Source organism: Phacochoerus africanus, chromosome 1 (assembly GCF_016906955.1).
Source record: "Phacochoerus africanus isolate WHEZ1 chromosome 1, ROS_Pafr_v1, whole genome shotgun sequence".
NCBI lineage: Eukaryota > Metazoa > Chordata > Mammalia > Artiodactyla > Suidae > Phacochoerus > Phacochoerus africanus.
The window spans coordinates 202603637-202622337 of NC_062544.1; the positions used below are offsets into that span (position 1 = coordinate 202603637).

Genomic DNA, 18701 nt, shown 5'->3' on the forward strand with positions numbered 1-18701 from the left:
CGGGTGGCTGAGAGGGGCGTCCGGGCCTGGGTGGGGGCGGGTCCGCTGGCACGTGGAGGGGCTGGGCAGTGTCTGCGGCTCCCAGCGTCCGGCCGGGGGCGGCTACCGAGGTCGGCGCTCAGTAGGACCTGGGGCTGCAGGCTGCTGAACCGTCTAAAGCTGACTTTCGGGCCCAATCTCTCTCTCGAGAGCGGTGCCCTCACTTGCTTTGCTGAAGGGGCCGACGGCTCAGACCGGCCTGGCAAGGCCCCTCTGCTCCGTGGGGGGTGAGAAACAGAACTGGGGAGACTCGGAGGGGGACGCTAGGCCCAGAAGAGGGGTGCTTGGAACTGGAAACTTCGGTTTCTCTCATCCCCCTTCCTTTCTTTGCGACTCTCCCGGGGAGGTGCACCTGGAGCTAGCTGGCCTGAGGCTTGTGCGTGGGTGGAGCCGGAGGGAAGGGAGGTCTAGGTGCTGGGGAGGCCGCTCCTGGGAGGCGGGCGTGGGGGGACAGAGGTCGCTTCTCCTTGGCAGGGCCGAAGAAGAAACCCGAGTAGCTGCTGACGTCTAGCTGCCAAGGGGGAACAGCCTGCTGGGGCTCTGCGTTCTCTATCAGGCTCCGGAGAAGAAAAGTGCAAAGGGTGGGGTGAACAAGTGTGGGGTGAACACAGTCAGAGATAGAGTCAGGGGACAGGCCAGTGCCCAGGAAAACAGGCATTGTGCAGGAGGAGGCAGTACCAGGGTGAAGGGGCACGTGGGAGGCAGAGGGGGTTCCCAGGAGGGAGTGCCCAGGAAGGGGACAGTGTGAGAACCAGCACCCTAGAGGAACGGGCAGTGTAAAGGAAGAGGTGGTATCCATAGGAGAGGACAGTGCCGGGATGAAGGAGCACTTAGGAGAACGTGTCCAGAAGGTGAGCGCAGTGGTGGAGGAAAGGCCAGAACCGAGCCGAAGGGGCAGTACTGAGGAGAGCAGTGTGATGGGGTTAATACCATGCTGAAGGGGCGGTGCGAGGTAAGAAATCAGGGGTGGGGAGGGTGCAGTACCAGAGGAGGAGACAGTGCAGACTTTCCTCTTCCCCATGGTGACATCATGGCAAATTCCCAAAGTGGATATCACCGGGTCGGGTGACATCCAGCTGGGCCCAGCCGGCCTGGGCCAGCCCGGGATTCCTCAGTGCCAGCTAGAAGGACTGGGTACGGCACCCTGCTTGGCCATCGCCCTGGGGGCGTGGTTCTGCTCCGCTAGCCCTTTGCGCGGACTGTGCCCTCGGCAGACCCGCGGACCAACAGGGTAGGGCTAGGGCCAGGATTCTCTGGGCCAAGGATCAAGGTCCCTGGCTGGGGTAGGCCCCCAAGAACTCCAGTCTTCCTAACCCGGCATCTGAAGAGGGCGCACTAGAGCCTCCGGAGAGAGCCGGACACCAAGCCACCCCCGACTGGAGGTGGGACCTATCGTGTTCCCGCCCTGGGAGGAGTTATCTGGACGTGAGACCGCCCTAAACACTGAAGCCTCTCGGAAACAATCGTTCGGGGCGGAAGTTAAGAAGCCCCGAGAGCTAGGCGGCGGAAGTGGCCTCGTTAATGCTGGTCTGTGCGCATGCGTCCTTCTATTTCTTTGCTGCCGCTCTTCAGGCGCTGCCTTTTCCTCTCTCCTTTTTCTCCACGCGGGGCCGTGCCCTGCTCCGTAGTCTTCGTCACGCGCTCAGCACCTCTGCTTCTCTCGTGGCCCCCTCACCATGGCGGGCATTCTGTTCGAGGATATTTTTGATGTGAAAGACATTGACCCAGAGGGCAAGAAGTTTGACCGAGGTGAGTAAGGTTTGTAGGGGCGGTTTGGGAGAAGCGGCTGATCTCAGGGACACGCCCCTGGGCCTCTTGTCCACACATTTCATGCGGTCTTCCCCTACCGGCAGGTCCTGACCTAGGGGCCTCTCTCAGGAAACATTTTATAGATGAGAAAACGGAGACTTCGCGCTCTCCCTGGCTTCACACATGCTGTGCCCGGTGCCTGGGTGGCCTTTCTTCATAGTGCTGGTAACCTCCTTGGCATCTTTTTAATCGCTGCCCACTCTGCTAGGCGCTGTGCTGTGCACTTTACACACATTGCCTTACTTATTCCTTTCGAGAGTCTCCACGAGGTAGGTGGTGTCTTACCCATCTTCTGAGAGGCTGAGCAACCCACCCAAGGCTGTACAGCAAATAATCCGACCTCAGGGCCTGTTGCCCTCAGAGTCTTAGCTCTTTGTGAAATCCTCTCTAAGAGTTGACTGCTTGGTGTACACCTCCTTGTTCTGACGTTGATCAAGAATTGTTTGTCCTTGGTGTCTCTTCCTATGCTTAGAGACTGAGATATTCTTCAGGACAAACAGCAGGTGTTTGTTTGTTTGTTTGTTTTTGTCTTTTTAGGGCCAGACGTAAGGACATATGGAGGTTCTCAGGCTAAGGGTCCAGTCAGAGCTACAGCTGCAGGCCCACACCACAGCCACAGCAACGCCAGATCCTTAATCCCCTGAGCTGATCCTTAACCCACAGAGTGAGGCCAGGGATTGAACCCCCATCCTCATGGATACTAATCAGGTTTGTTACCACTGAGCCACGGACAAGACCTCCCCAAACAGCAGTTCTTGATAATCTCCTTAGCACAGCGCCTGGCACGGAAAGGCAAAACCTTTGGATGACTGACTTGCCCCAGAGCAGGTTGTTTCTTAGTCACCCATGCAGGCCTAGAACGTGATATTATTTGTTGCCAGAGGACCTTTGATTCTTTTCTGGGCATTCTGTCCACCTGCCATAGTTTTCTGCCCCTTTGCTTGTATATGTGGTTCTTATTGAGCCTCCACTTTTATGAGAGCAGATGAGAGGCCATTGGATACAGATTAAGTATTCTGTGCATACAGTTTCTCAAAGTGGGGTCTGCCCTGCCCTTTAGGGTCTACTTGGCCAGGCAGTTACCTCTGCTGCTCTTTTTCTGTTTCCCTCCAGTGTCTCGATTGCATTGTGAGAGTGAATCTTTCAAGATGGACCTCATCTTAGATGTAAACATTCAGATTTATCCTGTTGACCTGGGTAAGTGTTGAACACAAACAATAACAGCAAGTGTTTTTGCATTTCAGACTCTGATATTGCTGTTATTTTCAGGTGACAAGTTCCGGTTGGTGATAGCCAGTACTTTGTATGAAGATGGTACCCTGGATGATGGTGAATACAACCCCACGGATGATAGGCCTTCCAGGTGAGGAAGTAGATGAAATATGCCTGAGGACTGAATAGATAAGTAGTACAGAAAGACCCTTAGTTACTTCATAGAATAAATGTTTATGAACAGAATCTATGTAAACTTAAGGAAATTGCCGCACTTAATTCAAACAGGAGTTCCTGTTGTGCCTCAGTGGTAATGAACCTGACTAGCATCCATGAAGATGCAGGTTCCATCCCTGGCCCTGCTCAGTGGGTTAAGGATCTGGCGTTGCTGTGAGCTGTGGTGTAGGTTGCAGACACAGCTTAGATCTGGTGTTGCTGTGGCTGTGGTATAGACGTGTAGCTGCAACTCTGATTCTACCCCTAGCCTGGGAACTTCTATATGCCTTGAGTGCGGCCCTTAAAAAAAAAAAAAAAAGACAACAACGAAGGATACAAACAATGAGTTCTCTGGGAGCTCAGCAGGTTAAGGATCTGCTGTGGCTCGGGTTGCTGCTGTGGCCTGGGTTTGATCCCTGGCCTGGGAACTTCCTTGTGCTGTGGGTGTGGCCCCCCCAAAAAAATAAATAAAAGGGAGAGTTCAGACATCCAGGTGTTTATCCAGAGCAGTGATTACAGCATGAGTTGTAGCTTTTGGGGGGGAGGGAGGCATGCCCACAGCATGCAGAAGGTCCTTGGGCCAGGGATCGAACCTCTGCTACAGCAGTGACATTGCCAGATCCTTAATCATTAGGCCACCAGGAAACCTCGAGTTGTAGCTTTTTGATGGCTGAGGAAATGACCACTGAATGACGTAGGCTGTGTGAGTCTTGTGTCTTGGGAGGGAATTTTGTGTGAGGAAAGGCTTTAGAGCCCCACTCAGTTCACATCTCATCTCTATCACTTACTTGTTGAATAACATTTGACTTCCTTCAACCTTAGTTTCTTCATCAGTGAAATACCTACAGTTATACCTTGCTCACAGGGTTGCTGTCAGGACTAAATGACGTGATGTTTGGAAAGTGCCTGTTGTTATGATGTTGGCACTTAGTTATCAGTTACCATTTTTAAAGGGTCTCTTATTATTGTTCCACAGGGCTGACCAATTTGAATATGTAATGTATGGGAAAGTGTACAGGATTGAGGGAGATGAAACTTCTACTGAGGCAGCAACACGCCTGTAAGTTCCATGGTCTTGTGAGAATCTTCTCCCCCTTCCCTTTTGTGAGAATCTGGACTATGCTCTGAAAATTTGGGCCAGGCTCAGGCTTCTTGGGCCTCTCTCCCCAAGCACCTTAGACCTAAGCAGGACCTGGAAAAGCTGTTCTGGGAACAGTTTTCAGTGTGGAATGTAGGCTGCTCACTTTGCACTCTGTGAGGACCTCAGGGCCTGGTGGTCCAAATGAGAAGCTGGTAATCTTGCTGTGTGAAATGCAAAGAAAGATTACTTTTCTAAGAACTAAATGCAGCACAAGTGATTAAACGGCTAGGCTTCTGTGTGTGTGTGTGTGTGTGTGTATGTTTTGCTACTCTGCAATCCAATCTCTAGTAGTTCTTTGGTTTTTCTGCCCAACTATTTTTTCTCTTCTTTAAAATCTTATTAAAACAATATGTGCCCTTTGTAAGAAATTTGAAAAGCATAGGAGTAATGTGAAAGGAAAGGAAAAAAGTCACCTATAATTCTATACCCAGAGGGAATTTTTTACATAAACATTCTTGAATATTCTAGGTTTTTTTTCTGTGTACTTTTTCTTTGAAATCATGTTGTTTATTACAGTGTTTTGTTCTGTTCTTTTTGCTTAATGTTATGTAAAACATGTTTCTTTATGTCTTTAAATATTACTGGGGACATTTTAATAGCTATATAACATTTCAATAAATGGATATATCTTAATCCATTTGGTCATTTCACTTATTCTGGTCATGGAATGTTTTCTACCTTTGCTAATATAAAGAACACTGCCTTGCACATATCTATATCTATGCATTCATCTTTGTTTGAATTTTGGTTCTGATGGCAAAATTCTAAAAGGGTGTTTCTTTTTCTTGGGCTGGGATGGAGACCCACTGAATCAGTTGTTCTGGTGCTCAGACTTATGGGACTGGGTCTTTTTCAGCTCTGCCTATGTGTCCTATGGTGGCCTGCTCATGAGGCTGCAGGGTGATGCCAACAACCTGCATGGATTTGAAGTGGATTCCAGAGTTTATCTGCTGATGAAGAAACTGGCCTTCTGAACTACCCAGGAAACCTACCTGGTTGCTTAGTCACTCAGGTCATGGACATTAATTCAAGCCTGAGTAGCAGTTGCTGTTGGTCACCTGTTCGGGAGGGCTGGCTCTGTGTCACTGTGCGTGTATCTTTAGGAGGTTTGGACTCAGTGGGAAACACCTGTTTGTGAAAGACCCAGTGTTTTGGCAAGCTTAAAATGAATCAGAAATTGTTCTGTGTATATGATTTTTAAATTAAACTTTACTTTTTCAGACTCTTCCCCCCACCCCCTTTGGCCATGCCCACAGCTTGCCGACATTTTTGGGCCAGGGATCAAACCTGTACCACAGCAGTGACCCAAGCCATGCAGTGACATCACCAGATCCTTAACCCTGAGACACCAGTGAACTCTTCTCCTTCCTTTAAAAAACCTTTTTTTTTCTGTTTACTTTGAAGTTATTTTTTCTGGGAGTTCCCATTGTGGCTCAGTGGGTTAGGAACCCCATAGTATTTTGTGAGGATGCAGGTTTGATCCCTGGCCTCGCTTAGTGGATTAAAGATCCAGTGTTGCCATAAGATGCAGCGTAGGCCACAGATGTGGCTCAGATCTGGTGTGGCTGTGGCTGTGGCCTCAGCTGCAGCTTCGATTTGACCCCAGTCCGGGAACTTCCATATGACACAGGTGCAGCTGTAAAAAAAAATGGTAACAATAAAATTATTTTTTTCAACTTGCCTATGGTACATTTATATTTCTGGCCCATAGCCAGATGATCACATGTCAATGTAGGATCTATCCCAGCCTTTCAGTCTTTGGGCTCAGGGTGAACTCAGTCTCCTGGCTGACTATCCTCAACATTTATCCTCCAATGTGATTTTCTATCTGGGAAAGAGAGTGTTGTGCTTTTGGCTTCTGAGGGCACCCCAGGCCCGGAACATACCACCCATTTGGCATAGAACTTTGAATAGACAAGGAGCCCTGCTCATGTTCTTCCAACACTTTCAGTCTCTTAGGAAGTCAGATCACGTTTATTTGAATGAGCTGCTTGCATAGCCTGATCATCATTTTTATGGAAGCTTTGAGTTGAGGCTTTTAGACACAGACTTGGGAAATGACCCGAAAGAAGAGCGGAAGAGCGCTTTGGTGGTCATGAAAGCAGGTGGGGGAGCTGGCTCTCTGCTCTACATTCTAGTGGTAACTTGGGAGGAGGATAAGTGGTGGTGGATTTTACCAGTGACGCTGAAGAGGGAGCTGCCGCCCAGACCAGTGAAGTGGACAAGGCAGCAATACCAATGCGGTTGGCAGTTCAGTGCCAGTGCCTGGGACAATACAGGAGCCCCACTGCAGTCACTCATTTAACAGTGGGGGAGGAACAAAGTCGAGGAAATGGTGAAGCTTACAAGGACTCTAACGAAGGAGTTGGGTCTTCAGAGAGGCATTTGAGGTCTCAGAAATATGTGGGACCCTGATTTCCCCTCTAGATAACAATCCAGAAAGATTGTGAGTGTGTGTGGCAAGCAGTGGTCTCTTTTGATCTCGTGGTTTTGCCGTGAGGGCGGGTCCTCCTGCTGGGTTGCCTAAGGTATTTCCTTCCCCATCATTTTCAGGTCTTTAGGAAGGTGTTAGAAATAGTATTTAGGGAAATGGATTGAAAATGAATGGCCTCTGCAGGGGGGAGGAAGAGGTGTTTCTTTTGCTTTACTGTGGGGTGGAGGTGAGGGGACAGGGAAATAGGAGATGGAGCTGGGGTTGGGATGAATTTTTGTGGAATCTTAGAACCTTTCTGTGCAATCACACTTTTTTTTTTTTTTTTTTTTGTAGGGGTTGGAGAAGGATACATTTAGGTTGGAGTGGGAGAATCTAATTACCAGTAATAGTTTGTGGGGTAACAGCAGACTGTCCTAGGTGCCTTGGGGTGGCAGAAGAAACGGAACTGGCATAGAGTTGGATAGAGATAGGAGTATCTTTGTTGTAACGGAGTTTTATTTTTTTTTCTTTTTTCTCTTCTGTAAAGGGAATAAGGGACAGAATCAGCCAGATAGAATGATTTGGGAATAGGTTAGATCCTTAATAAGGGCATTTTTAGTGCACACTGGAAAAGCCCATGAGTTTGTTGCATTTGTCCTGTGGAAAGTCAAATGCCAATGCTGGGAGCCTGGGACTTTCTGACTATGTACTTCATTCAGTTTTACCATCTTTGTCTCTATCTGGCTGTGCTAAGAACCCTTAATCTTTTGTCTCTGGTCCCTTTGGCATGTCTTGTCCTGGATGTTAGCTTTCGTGTGCTGTAAAGTTTTTCATTTGATTAGATTTAATCTACTTAAGTATTTCAGTAAGTTAAAATCTCCACTTACCATTCCCTTGACTGTGTGCTGGAATTTGTAGTGTGGATCAATGGATTCATTTCCATGCAGAAACTGACACCATCCGAAATTTGGACAGCACTTTGGAGCTTGTGTGCGTTTGTTGATTTTTTTTTTTTCCTCTCCATGGCAACTGTTCTGTCCAGGAGGGGAAAGACGGATACCTGGAGATGTATAAATTGGTCACCCCACCAAGAGCTTTGGTTTTCTGCTCAGAACTCTAACTGTTGGCGTGGTTACTCCCTAAGGACTTGGAAATCTTTCCTAATAAGTAGAGTCACTGACTGATATATTGGACAGTGCACCACACTGGGGAGAGTATGGCTCCAGACTAAGTCAGACTAGGGTGTTTCTTTTCCTGTTCACAGGCTGCGAAACCACTGGGACTTTCCCTGGCTTCTCAGCCTGTTTCCTCATCTGCAATGTAGAGATGATAAATACCTATCTTATAGAGATGTATGGCGTTAAAATAGGTGATGTGTGTAAGGTTCCTGACGCACTGGCTTTCATTCTTCTGTTTTGGAATGGCTTTAATAGTCCTGGGGGAGTTCCTGTTGTGTCACAGTGGAAACAAATCTGACTGGGAACCATAGGTTGTGGGTTTGATCCCTGGCCTTGCTCAGTGAGTCGAAGATCCAGCATTGCCGTGAGCTGTGGCGTATGTTGCAGACGTGGCTTGGGTCCTGTGTTGCTGTGGCTGTGGTGTAGGTTGGCAGCTACAGCTGGGATTGGATCCCTGGCCTGGGAATCTCTGTATGACATGTGTGAAGCCCTAAAAAAAAAAAAAAAAGGAAAGAAAAAAGATCCTGGGGGATTTGTGGCAGTGTTTGGAACCCTAGGTTTCTGGTCCTCCACCTACATGGTAGCTTTTCTTCTCCTTTGAGGGGTTGAGGTGGGAAAGAAAAAGCTTCCATTGGTTTTCCTTCAGGAGTCTCTGGAGGTGGCATTGACCTTTGCGATGGAATTTTTGTTTGGGGCAGTATAAATATCCTCTTCCTAAACACCAAGGTGGCATTTATTTGCAAAGCCCCATAAGCCTGGCTTCTTTTCTAGAGATCCCTTGGCAGAGTTTATGGTGGTTGCACAGGGTTGCATTTTAGATACTGTCCACTTCTGGGAATTGGGAGATGAGCCTTCAACTTGTACTTGGCTCTCCTGCTGTGTGAGCCCTAGGAGACTGACTCTTGCCACTTCCTGCACTTCCCCCTGACCTCCACAGGAGGGAGGCAGGAACCCGTGCCTGGTGAAGCTTCCTGCTGAGCCGCTCAAGCGCTGGCTGTTTGCTCAGCTGTCACATCTAGGTCTTGTCTTGATGGACCCATCTGCACAGCCTTACCTGAAGTGTGAGGCTGTCCAAGCCTTCCTGTTAGCTTTTTTTCAGGGAAGGGGGATCTGTTATCCCAAGAACACATTTTCCACTTGCTTTTCAGGTAGCTTTTGGGTGGTCTTACTTATTCTTTATTTATACAGGCTCTGTTTTGTCTATTGTGGGATTGCTCTTTTTGACAATTTCTCATTTATTTCTCAAGAGTAAGGATCACCTCAGAAAAGGAGATCAGAGCCCCTTTAAGAATAATAGTAGGAGTTCCTATCGTGGCGCAGTGGTTAACGAATCTGACTAGGAACCATGAGGTTGCAGGTTCGGTTCCTGGCCTTGCTCAGTGGGTTAAGGATCCGGTGTTGCCATGAACTGTGATGTAGGTTGCAGACAGGGCTCAGATCCCATGTTGCTGTGGCTCTGACGCAGGCCGGTGGCTTCAGCTCCGATTAGACCCCTAGCCTGGAAACCTCCATATGCCGAGGCAAAGGCATATGGAGAAAAGGCAAAAAGACCAAAAAAAAAAAAAAAAAAAGAAGAGTAACAGTAAAGGAGTTAAAGAAACTAACCTTAGTTCTGAGCAGAAAACCAGAGCTCTTTTTTCTCTGACATAAACTTGGTCTCTACCTCTGTTTAGAAGCCAGGCCAGTTCAGGCCTTTGCATAATTAGCATATGAAAAGGAGCATCTAGAGAATTAGTAAATTGTAAATTTGTGCAGAAAATAGAACAGTGATAACTAACTGCTCTAATGAATTAATGGCTTAAAAATTTTTTGAAGTTTTGTAGTTTTATGACATATAGTAAAAAATTAAATTTTTTTTTGTCTTTTTTGTTGTTGTTGTTGTTGCTATTTCTTGGGCCGCACCCGCGGCATATGGAGGTTCCCAGGCTAGGGGTCCAATCGGAGCTGTAGCCACCGGCCTATGCCAGAGCCACAGCAACGCGGGATCCGAGCCAAGTCTGCAACCTACACCACAGCTCACGGCAACGCCAGATCGTTAACCCACTGAGCAAGGGCAGGGACCGAACCCGCAACCTCATGGTTCCTAGTTGGATTCGTTAACCACTGCGCCACAATGGGAACTCCAAAAAATTAAAATTTTTTGTCCTGCCTGTCGCCCTTCACTAGTGCTTTGGGTTTCAGGTAAAAGCAGGAAATCTGGTACAGGCATACCTCGGAGATGTGGGTTCGGTTCCAGACCACTGCAATCAAGGGACTGTTACAATAAAGCAAGTCATACAAATTTTTTTGGTTTCCCAGTGCGTATGAAAGTTATGTTTACATGATACTGTGATCTCTGAAGTGTGCTATAGCATTATGTCTAAAAAAGCAACGTATATACCTTCATTAAAAAATACTTTATTGCTAAAAAATGCTAATCATCATCTGACAATGCAGGCAGGGTTGCCATAAACCTTCAATTTGTAAAAAAAAAAAAAAAACCAAAAAAAAACCAGTATCTGCGAAGCACAATAAAATGAAGCGCAATAAAAACGAGGTACGCCTGTATAGCTGCAGTTATTTCCCAGGGCCTCTCCTCCAAGTAAGGAGATTGTACGTGGGAGGTGATGCTGAAGTTGGCAGGGCCTGAGCACCTTACTCTTCCTGAGACAGGTTCTGGAAATGAGGGTGAGCTGCAAATGGAAGAGGACTGGTAGAGGTGGGTGTGATCGCAGAGGGGTCAGGAAGCAGAGGCTGGAGCTGGACTGTGGGGGAGGGCGAGATGGGTGAAGGAGAGAAGAGAGTGTATCGTCCAGGAGAAGGGTGAGCTGGGGAAGGAGACTCTCCAGGCTGGAGGTAGGTTGGCCGGGAGCCCATGCCTGAAGTTCCTGGAGGAATGTCCGGAGCTCCGAGGGCCCCGGGTAGGGGTCCAGGAAAGAGTCCATGAATTCCACTCAAGGGTCCGTGTGTCCCATTCTGGTGTCCAGGGATTTGGTCTAGGGACCTGGAGGTTTGGTTCAGCAGACCAGGAATCTTGGCTCTGAATGCCTGCAGCCTCTTGAGAAATCCAGAGCCAGTAGTTCTGGCTGAGATACTGGAGTTTGTCTCCAACAATCCAGAGGTCCTGTTTGGGAGCTTGTTCAGTGTGCGGAATGGAGAGGTGCTGCTCGGGACAGCTATGGCGGGTGGGGCCCGCTTGGCACAGAGGGAGGGTCCCACTACAAGGAGCAGGAAACGCACCTTTCCTCGGAGCAGTTGTTGGAAGTTCAGGAAGATGGCACTGGGATCCTTGTGAGCTGTGGTCCTTCCCTGTGGAGGAAGCTGAGGGCAGAGGATGGGCCTGAGGCCAGAGACCTGGGCCAGAAATCATGCCTCCCGGTCTATGTGGGAAAGATAAGGTACCAGCACCCGGGCTTTGTGACTGGGAGGAAGTGCTTCTTGGCAGGTCATCTCTTCCACCCTAAGATTTCTAGAGTTCCCCTTTCTTCTCTCAGGTCTTCTGAGGGGACCAAGTCAGCAAAGGACAGCTTCTCTAGTTTCTTGACTGGGGACTTACCTGCGTTCCAAGGAGGTCCTGCAGGGCCCCGAGGAGGAGGCGAACCTGTCCAGAAAGCTGCACCAGCAGGGATGAGAGGCAAGGGGGTCCCACTTGTCCCCGTGCTGTCATCACTGCCTCCAGCAGAAGGGTTGTGGCTCCCAGGACGTCCTGTGCCTTGGTCTGCTCCTGGGAAAGAGATGGAAGGAAGAGGCAGACAGCTTCAAAGGCTATGCTGGTAGCGGGTGGGGAGCCTGGAGGAGTAGCCAGCAGAATGAATCATAGGAGCTGAGAACTGGACAGGACCTGGGTCCCACCCAGCACAGGAATTCCTTCACAGTCTCCCGACAATTGGTCATTGGCCTCCACTCCAATAACTCTAGTGTCCGGTAACCCAGCCTGGTCTTACACTTGATTTCAGTCAGAAAAGCTCCTGTTTTTCCTTACATTATGGTGAAATCTACTCTATCACAGTTATTACCTCTTGGTTCTAGTGCTGTACATCTACTCTTTCTGCCACAAAATCTTAGGATCATATGATTTTTTAAAAATTTAAAAGATGAGTGGGAGTTCCCATCGTGGCTCAGTGGTTAACGAATCTGACTAGGAACCATGAGATTGTGGGTTTGATCCCTGGCCTTGCTCAGTGGGTTAGGGATCTGGCGTTGCCGTGAGCTGTGGTGTAGGTCGCAGATACAGCTCGGATCCCAAGTTGCTGTGGCTCTGGCGCAGGTCGACGGCTACAGTTCTGATTAGACCCCTAGCCTGGGAACCTCCATATGCTGCAGAAATAGCCCTAGAAAAGGCAAAAAGACAAAAAAATAAAATAAAATAAAATAAAAGATGAGACCATCATAAAGATTATGAAGACGAAAGGAAGGGGCTTACTGATAAATGGCAGAGTTGGCACTACAAGGGATCCCTAACAATTGCCCTTCCTTCCTTCCAGAAGACCTGAGGGAAGGGAGGGAATTCTAGGGATCTTGAGGGTAGAAGAGAGCTGACTTTGTAAGAAATGCTCCCTCCCAGTAGGTTTCCTGTGTCTCAGACTAAAGCACTTTGAGTGGCACAAGACTGCCACTCTTCTCCAAGCTAATCACACAAGCTTTATTATTTTTTAAAACCAGTCCTCACATAACAAATTTTCTAAGCTCTTATGGTTCAGGTTGCTTCCTCCTTTTGGGAACATGCTAGTTTAATATAGTCCCTCTGAAAAAAATTAGCACATGTCTAAAAGAGTGTGGCTAGTTCTCAGTGCAGTAGTTCAAGTGCAGTCCACTTGGAACAGAATTTTTAAGGAATATTTCTAGAATGTGGATGTTAATCTTCTAAATCTAGGATGTGGGTTTGATCCCTGACCTCACTCAGTGGGTTAAGGATCCAGTGTTGCTGTGAGCTGTAGTGTAGGTCGAAGACTCGGCTTGGATCTGGCGTGGCTATGGTTGTGGTGTAGGCCGGCAGCTGTAATTCTGATTTGACCCCTAGCCTGGGAAGTTCTATATGTCCCGGGCCAGACCCTAAAAAGCAAGCAAGCAAACAAACATTCTCACAAACAAACAAACAAAACCTACCTAGAATCCCTAGTTGCTTTTTTTTTTTTTGGTCTTTTCTAGGGCTGCACCCGCGGCATATGGAGGTTCTCAGGCTATGGAGCTGTTGCTGCCAGTCTACACCAGAGCCACAGCAATGCTGGATCCTTAACCCACTGAGCCAGGCCACGGATGGAACCTGCAAGCTCATGGTTCCTAGTCGGATTCGTAAACCACTGAGCCACAACAAGAACTCCTAGAATTCCTAGTTTCTAAGGTAGCTGCTTCAGTAATGTTATAAGGCTAAGTGTGGCGTCAATCCAACCCTCCCAGATCTTTTTCATAGTAAGTACTTGGGCTAGAAGTTTATACAAGGGAAGCAGTGGCACTATGGCCTGAAAGTGAAATAAGACTTTATTCAATTACTTTATACACATGTAGAATTTTACATACATCTCTGTTAAATTTCACCTGTTTTTGACCTAGATTTTAGCAATTTGCTCCTTTTTTTTTTTTTTTTTTGTCGTTGTTGTTGTTGCTATTTCTTGGGCCGCACCCGCGGCATATGGAGGTTCCCAGGCCAGGGGTCAAATTGGAGCTATAGCCACCGGCCTACGCCAGAGCCACAGCCACGCGGGATCCGAGCCAAGTCTGCAACCTACACCACAGCTCACGGCAACGCCGGATCGTTAACCCACTGAGCAAGGGCAGGGACCGAACCCGCAACCTCATGGTTCCTAGTCGGATTCATTAACCACTGCGCCACAACGGGAACTCCAACAATTTGCTCCTTAATTCTATTTTTTGTTATTTTGGCTGTGCTTCCCAGTTTTGTGTCATCTGAGGATGACAAATCAGTCTTGCTTCTTCATGCTGACTTAAGACTGAATGGAAATAGATCAAAGGGATAGCCATGAGAGACTTCTATCCAGCTCTTCATCGTGGTCAGCTTTGACTCTGTTTAACATACTGGACCACAAGCCATTATCTTGTCCAGAGGATATCCCCATAGCAGAATGTAGATTGGGTTAGGGTGGCCAAGCTGAAGGTGAGATCTTTTTAGGGAGCTCAGGAATGTTGAAGAATCTATGGGAAGCAGTAGGAAATAGATGAAGATGGGATTAGGGAGACCAAAGGAAAAGATGGCTTTCTTACCGTCTGGGTTTTCCATTCTCCCAAGGTGAAGTCCACAGCAGGCAGCAGGACAGGTGTGGACAAAGGGTTAATGTCTGGGCACTGGCTCTGTTGAAAAAGATTGGCGGGAAGGTGGTGGAGAGGGTGCTGAAGGAAAAGAGGGTATGGTGGCCCAATGACCAGGATAGGCTCCCATGAGTAATATGGCCAGACTGGAGCTTTCAAAAGAGGGTTTGATTGCCAGCCATAATCCTTGTCAAGAGGTTGTGATCGGGAGGTGGTGATCTTACCCAAGACGATATTGGAAGAGTAGAAACTGAATCAGGGAGTGAGAGGAAGTGATGGGAGGGAGGGTATCTCACCGGTTAGGTGGATAGAGGGGAGAGTGCTCGGGGATTCTCACCAGTCTGCCGTGAAGGACATGGGAATCACGAAGCAGTTTATTTAGGAGCCGGGGGTCACAGGCAGGAGGAGCCGGGCTGGACAGAGTTAGTCTTGGAGTTAGGAGAAGCATGAACACGAGGAGCAATTCTTAGATGAGGAGGTGAGGTTGAAAGGGGTGGATAAGGAAGAAATCATTTGTTGGGCGGTGGTCCAGGAATTCCCCTTTAGGACCCAGACCTGAAATCCAGGGAACCTCCCACTCAGAGGCCCTATCCCTGGGAGATTGGGTGTCCTCGCACCCCCACCCCCACTCCACCCACCACAGCACATCTCCTTTCTCTTCCCACTTGACCAACTTCCCATTTGGCCCTAAGCCTCTCAAGGGTGTTTGGAGGCCTATGGAGGTTCCCAGGCTAGGGGTCTAATCGGAGCCGCAGCTGCTGGCTTATTCCAGAGCCACAGCAATGCAAGATCCAAGTCACATCTGCGACCTACACCACAGCTCAGAGCAACGCTGGATCCTTAACCCACTGAGGGAGGCCAGGGATCGAACCTGCGTCCTCATGGATGCTAGTCAGATTTGTTAACCACTGAGCCATGAAGGGAACTCCTCTTACCAGTCAGCTCCATTCTGGCCAGGCTGTCTGGTTGGAATGGCTCCCTGTATGGGGCCTTTCCCCTGAATCCTTCCTGGGGCCATGGAGGCGGCTTGGGCTCTTGTACTTCTGGGCAGAGTGGGTGGGGCACAAGTGGGGTGAGGAAGAGGGTGTAGAATCTATCCTGCAAGTGACAGGAATAAGGAACATTTAATCTAGATTCGAGGAAAAGACTCTGCCTGGATGGGGGAACAGGTGCTGGGGGTGTGAGATGCTGACCAGCCTAGAACTGCTAAAGCTCAGACTGCTCCCCTGTCTTCTTGTGATTGTAGTGTATGGTGTCTCTGGTCTGTCAGGGTTCCTCAATATAATTGAGGGAAGTCTGGTGCCCCTGCCACCTACTGAGAGTGGGGGCGGGGGGGGGGAGGGAAATGGGACAGGATATGTACACACACATCTTAATTGGCCTGAGCAACCCCTGTTATCTGGTTGGAGAAAAATCTCGGATGGGGGTAGAGAATGGAAATACTGTGGCACAAGCCTGGAGACTGGAAACACGATATAGAAATGGCATAAAGGGCCAGGGTGGGGACCTAGCAAACACGCACAATGTGCTCAGGGGTAGCTTGGGTAGTGGGATTGAGGTGGGGAATTGGGCAAAAAATAAAACTGGACTTAAACAAAAAAGGGAGTTCCCTGGTGGTCTAGTGATTAGGATTCAGTTCCCAGACCAGGGTTAGGTTCAATCTCTGGTCTGGGAACTGAGATCTCATATCAAGCCACTGCATGATGACAGCGATGACAAACTATGACAAGCCAAAACAAAACAAAACTGGATTACTGGAGGTCAGTGATTAAAAGATCTCAACCTTGAGATTAGAAGAAGGTGGTGGGGGGAGAAATTTCTTTCTTTTTCTCTTTACCCCGACACATAAAGCCTCTTGGAATTTTTCTTCACACTCTAAGGTCTGAAATAGTTATCCAAGGTGAAGGGATGGGCCAACGGTCCTGGAACTTCCTTCCTGAAGCCAGTTGCCCAGGAATGAGCACTTGCTGGGTGAGGTGATGTCCGCCTCACAGGGCTTACCCCACCTTAGACACCCACATATCTCTTATAGCCCCCACCTTCCTCCCTGCCCCCTCCGCAGACCCCTTCCGGTTCCTTTGCAAGACCCCCCACATGGCTTCCTCCTCCTTTCACAAGTTGTGCAAAGAGGGCTGCACCTGATTCAATATTGGGATTTCCTGTAGGTCTGTCAACATGCAGGAGCCCTCCTCTCATTACCCTCTCCCGGCTTGCCTGGCCCAGCTTCCCCAGCCCCCAGGATTCTGAACCCCATAAGCTACCTAGGCGTGACTGGGTGAGAATAGGGATAGAGGCTGTGTGCAGCTTGGGGCTGTGTTCCTTAGGCGCGAAAGGTACTTCCTTTCTTATTTCCTCCCTGGGCCCATGTCCCCTTTCCTTTGGGCCAGCCAGGACTGTGCTACAGCAAGTCTGTGGTCACCAAGTCTGTGATCACTCCCTCAGAACCAGCACCCCACCCCCTACCCTGCTCTGGCCTGCTCCTCCCATTCTGGGAAGGCTACACGCTTCTCGACAAAGGTCAGTGCATGTAGGTTCCAGTTTGCCTGCCCCTCCCCCAGCAGAGAGCCCAATTCCTCTCTCCTGTCCTTCTTACCCTCACTTAACTCCAAATCTTGCTTGCCACTCACCGGGTGGAGAAGGGCTCCAGGACTCAGGTGCAGAGCGGGCAGCCCTCTCGGGAGCGGATGGGTAGGAAGACAGGTGGCGTTGGGGCACAGCCCCTCCAGGGCAGTAGGGTCACACGCTTGCCCAGGCCACTTCTGCCCAATCAGAGCAGGGAGCACCAGACACTGGCGATGGCCCCCGGAAGTGACGCCTTCTCCTCCCACCAGCGCAGGACTTGGAGCCCCCTCCTGGACCATGGTCCACCAGCAGAGCCCAGCTCCTCCACCCACGCACAGCACATGGAGGATTTGAAAAGGGGGGTCTGTCTTTTCCTAGGAGATGGGAAATCTGGGACCTGGCTGGAGGAGGAGATGGAAGGGAAACAGGTTTTTTTTCCAGGAGGAATCTGGCAGGACATTTTTGTCCCTGAGGAAGAGGCACAGAGGTCTGGTTTTAGACTGGTGGGTCTTTCAGTTCCTTGCTGTCCAAATTTCTTTTCCCTGGACACCACACCTGCTGTTAAAATCTAGTAGGGCTCTAGCATTCCTGCTTTTCTCTCTGATAACTCTCCTGGGGGGGGGGGCACATCTTATTCCTCCATTATAAGTGGGAATGTGGTATTGCCTGTATTAGAGAAGACCTTGTCAGGGGTCAGTGTTATCAGGAGGAGTTTGGGCGGTCTGAGAGGACGTCAAGGTGAGGGGTCTGTGGGCTGGATTAAGCTGGGCTCAGGTGCCCCTCTGCTGGAGCTCAGTGGCTCCAACGGCTAAGCCTGCTTATCTCTGTGCTGGTGCCCTCCTTTGCCTGCCCTTTCTCCCTCTTCCATCTCCTACCACTCCACATGTGACAAGAGGAATAACCAGGCCCATGTGTCCCTGTCTTAGGAAAGACAGCTGCTGAGCCTCCCCCGCAAATACCTCCCACTGGCCCCCCTCTTCCTTTGGCCCTGGCTCTAGTTCCTTTGCTTTCCCCTCCGTCCCAATCTCCCCATAGTCTGTCCTCGGGGGCCTCCTGGCCTGACCTTGTTCTCATGCCCCCTCCCTGTTCTTCCTTAGGCTGTCTCCTGCTCCTCCTCCCAAGGATGGGGCTGTCTGCTAAGGAGTATGGCCTAGATCCCGGAATTCTCCAGTTCAGCCAGACGAGATGCCTCCCAAGATTAGGAAGGAGGGTGCTGGGATGGTTGGGAGGGCGGTGGGAGTGTGGGGGTAGGAGGGGGCTGGGAGGCTGTCATGATCAGAAAACCAAGACAATAGAGGTTGTGGGTGGGGTGGAGAGCCAGAGGGTCCCCTGGGTGATGAAAGAGAGTGAGAGAGCATGTCAGGCTGGAGACAGTGATGGTTGGGTGGGCTTGAGCACAGGTAACAGGAGGAAGAGAAACACTGTCACCAGACAGAAAGGGGACACAGTCTGTTTCTGGCTAAGTCCCCATCCTGGGGAACAGTGCAACAGAAAAGATGTCAGAGAAGAGATAGGGACATGGGCTGGGCAGGGAGGGTGGTGTGGGTTTGAGAGGTGTTGTGGGCCCAGAGGCAGGGTAAGATGAGTTGACAGGCCTTTCCTGCACGTTGTCATCCTTAAAGATAATTCTTCATCCTTCCGGCAGGAACTAAGTCCTAGCTCAGTGGCCGGCCCAGGCCTCAGGCCCAGTCTCTGCCCCTCCCTGGCCTGGGACTCCCATCCTGGGCCGGACACGCACCTCCTGGTCCAGCCACCCTGTGGCCGCCGGCAGCGCGCGGGGGGGGGGGGGGGGGGGGGCAGACCCGCCTCTCCTCCCCTCTTCGCGCCCCCTGGTCCCTCCCCTCCCATCCCCCTCCGCTCCCCCTCCCCCCTCCGCTCCCCCTTCCCC

General features: G+C 49.8%; 2 protein-coding genes across 6 annotated transcripts; one reads left to right on the forward strand and one right to left on the reverse strand.

Moving 5' to 3' along the window:
• Window positions 1–1043: 1043 nt before the first annotated feature.
• On the forward strand, window positions 1044–5597 carry POLR2H (RNA polymerase II, I and III subunit H). 2 transcript variants are annotated; one of them, XM_047788019.1, is made up of 5 exons: window positions 1044–1788; window positions 2962–3045; window positions 3118–3211; window positions 4253–4336; window positions 5274–5597. In XM_047788019.1, the coding sequence occupies exons 1-5, from the start codon at window positions 1716–1718 to the stop codon at window positions 5389–5391; spliced, it is 453 nt and encodes a 150-aa protein (XP_047643975.1). In that variant the 5' UTR covers window positions 1044–1715; the 3' UTR covers window positions 5392–5597. The 2 variants fall into 2 exon arrangements, with proteins under 2 accessions (XP_047643975.1, XP_047643966.1); XM_047788010.1 differs by lacking the exon at window positions 1044–1788 and adding an exon at window positions 1860–2013.
• A 4794-nt stretch (window positions 5598–10391) lies between these two features.
• THPO (thrombopoietin) lies at window positions 10392–18585 on the reverse strand. Of its 4 annotated transcripts, none has more exons than XM_047788056.1 (7): window positions 16879–18585; window positions 15187–15349; window positions 14589–14716; window positions 14207–14293; window positions 11544–11711; window positions 11228–11296; window positions 10657–11111 (listed from the first exon to the last, which is right to left on the reverse strand). In XM_047788056.1, exons 1-7 carry the CDS (start codon window positions 17110–17112, stop codon window positions 10728–10730), a joined length of 1233 nt encoding a protein of 410 aa, XP_047644012.1. In that variant the 5' UTR covers window positions 17113–18585; the 3' UTR covers window positions 10657–10727. The 4 variants fall into 4 exon arrangements, with proteins under 4 accessions (XP_047643988.1, XP_047643998.1, XP_047644012.1 ...); XM_047788046.1 differs by having other exon boundaries at window positions 11228–11308; XM_047788032.1 differs by having other exon boundaries at window positions 10392–11308.
• Window positions 18586–18701: the final 116 nt, after the last annotated feature.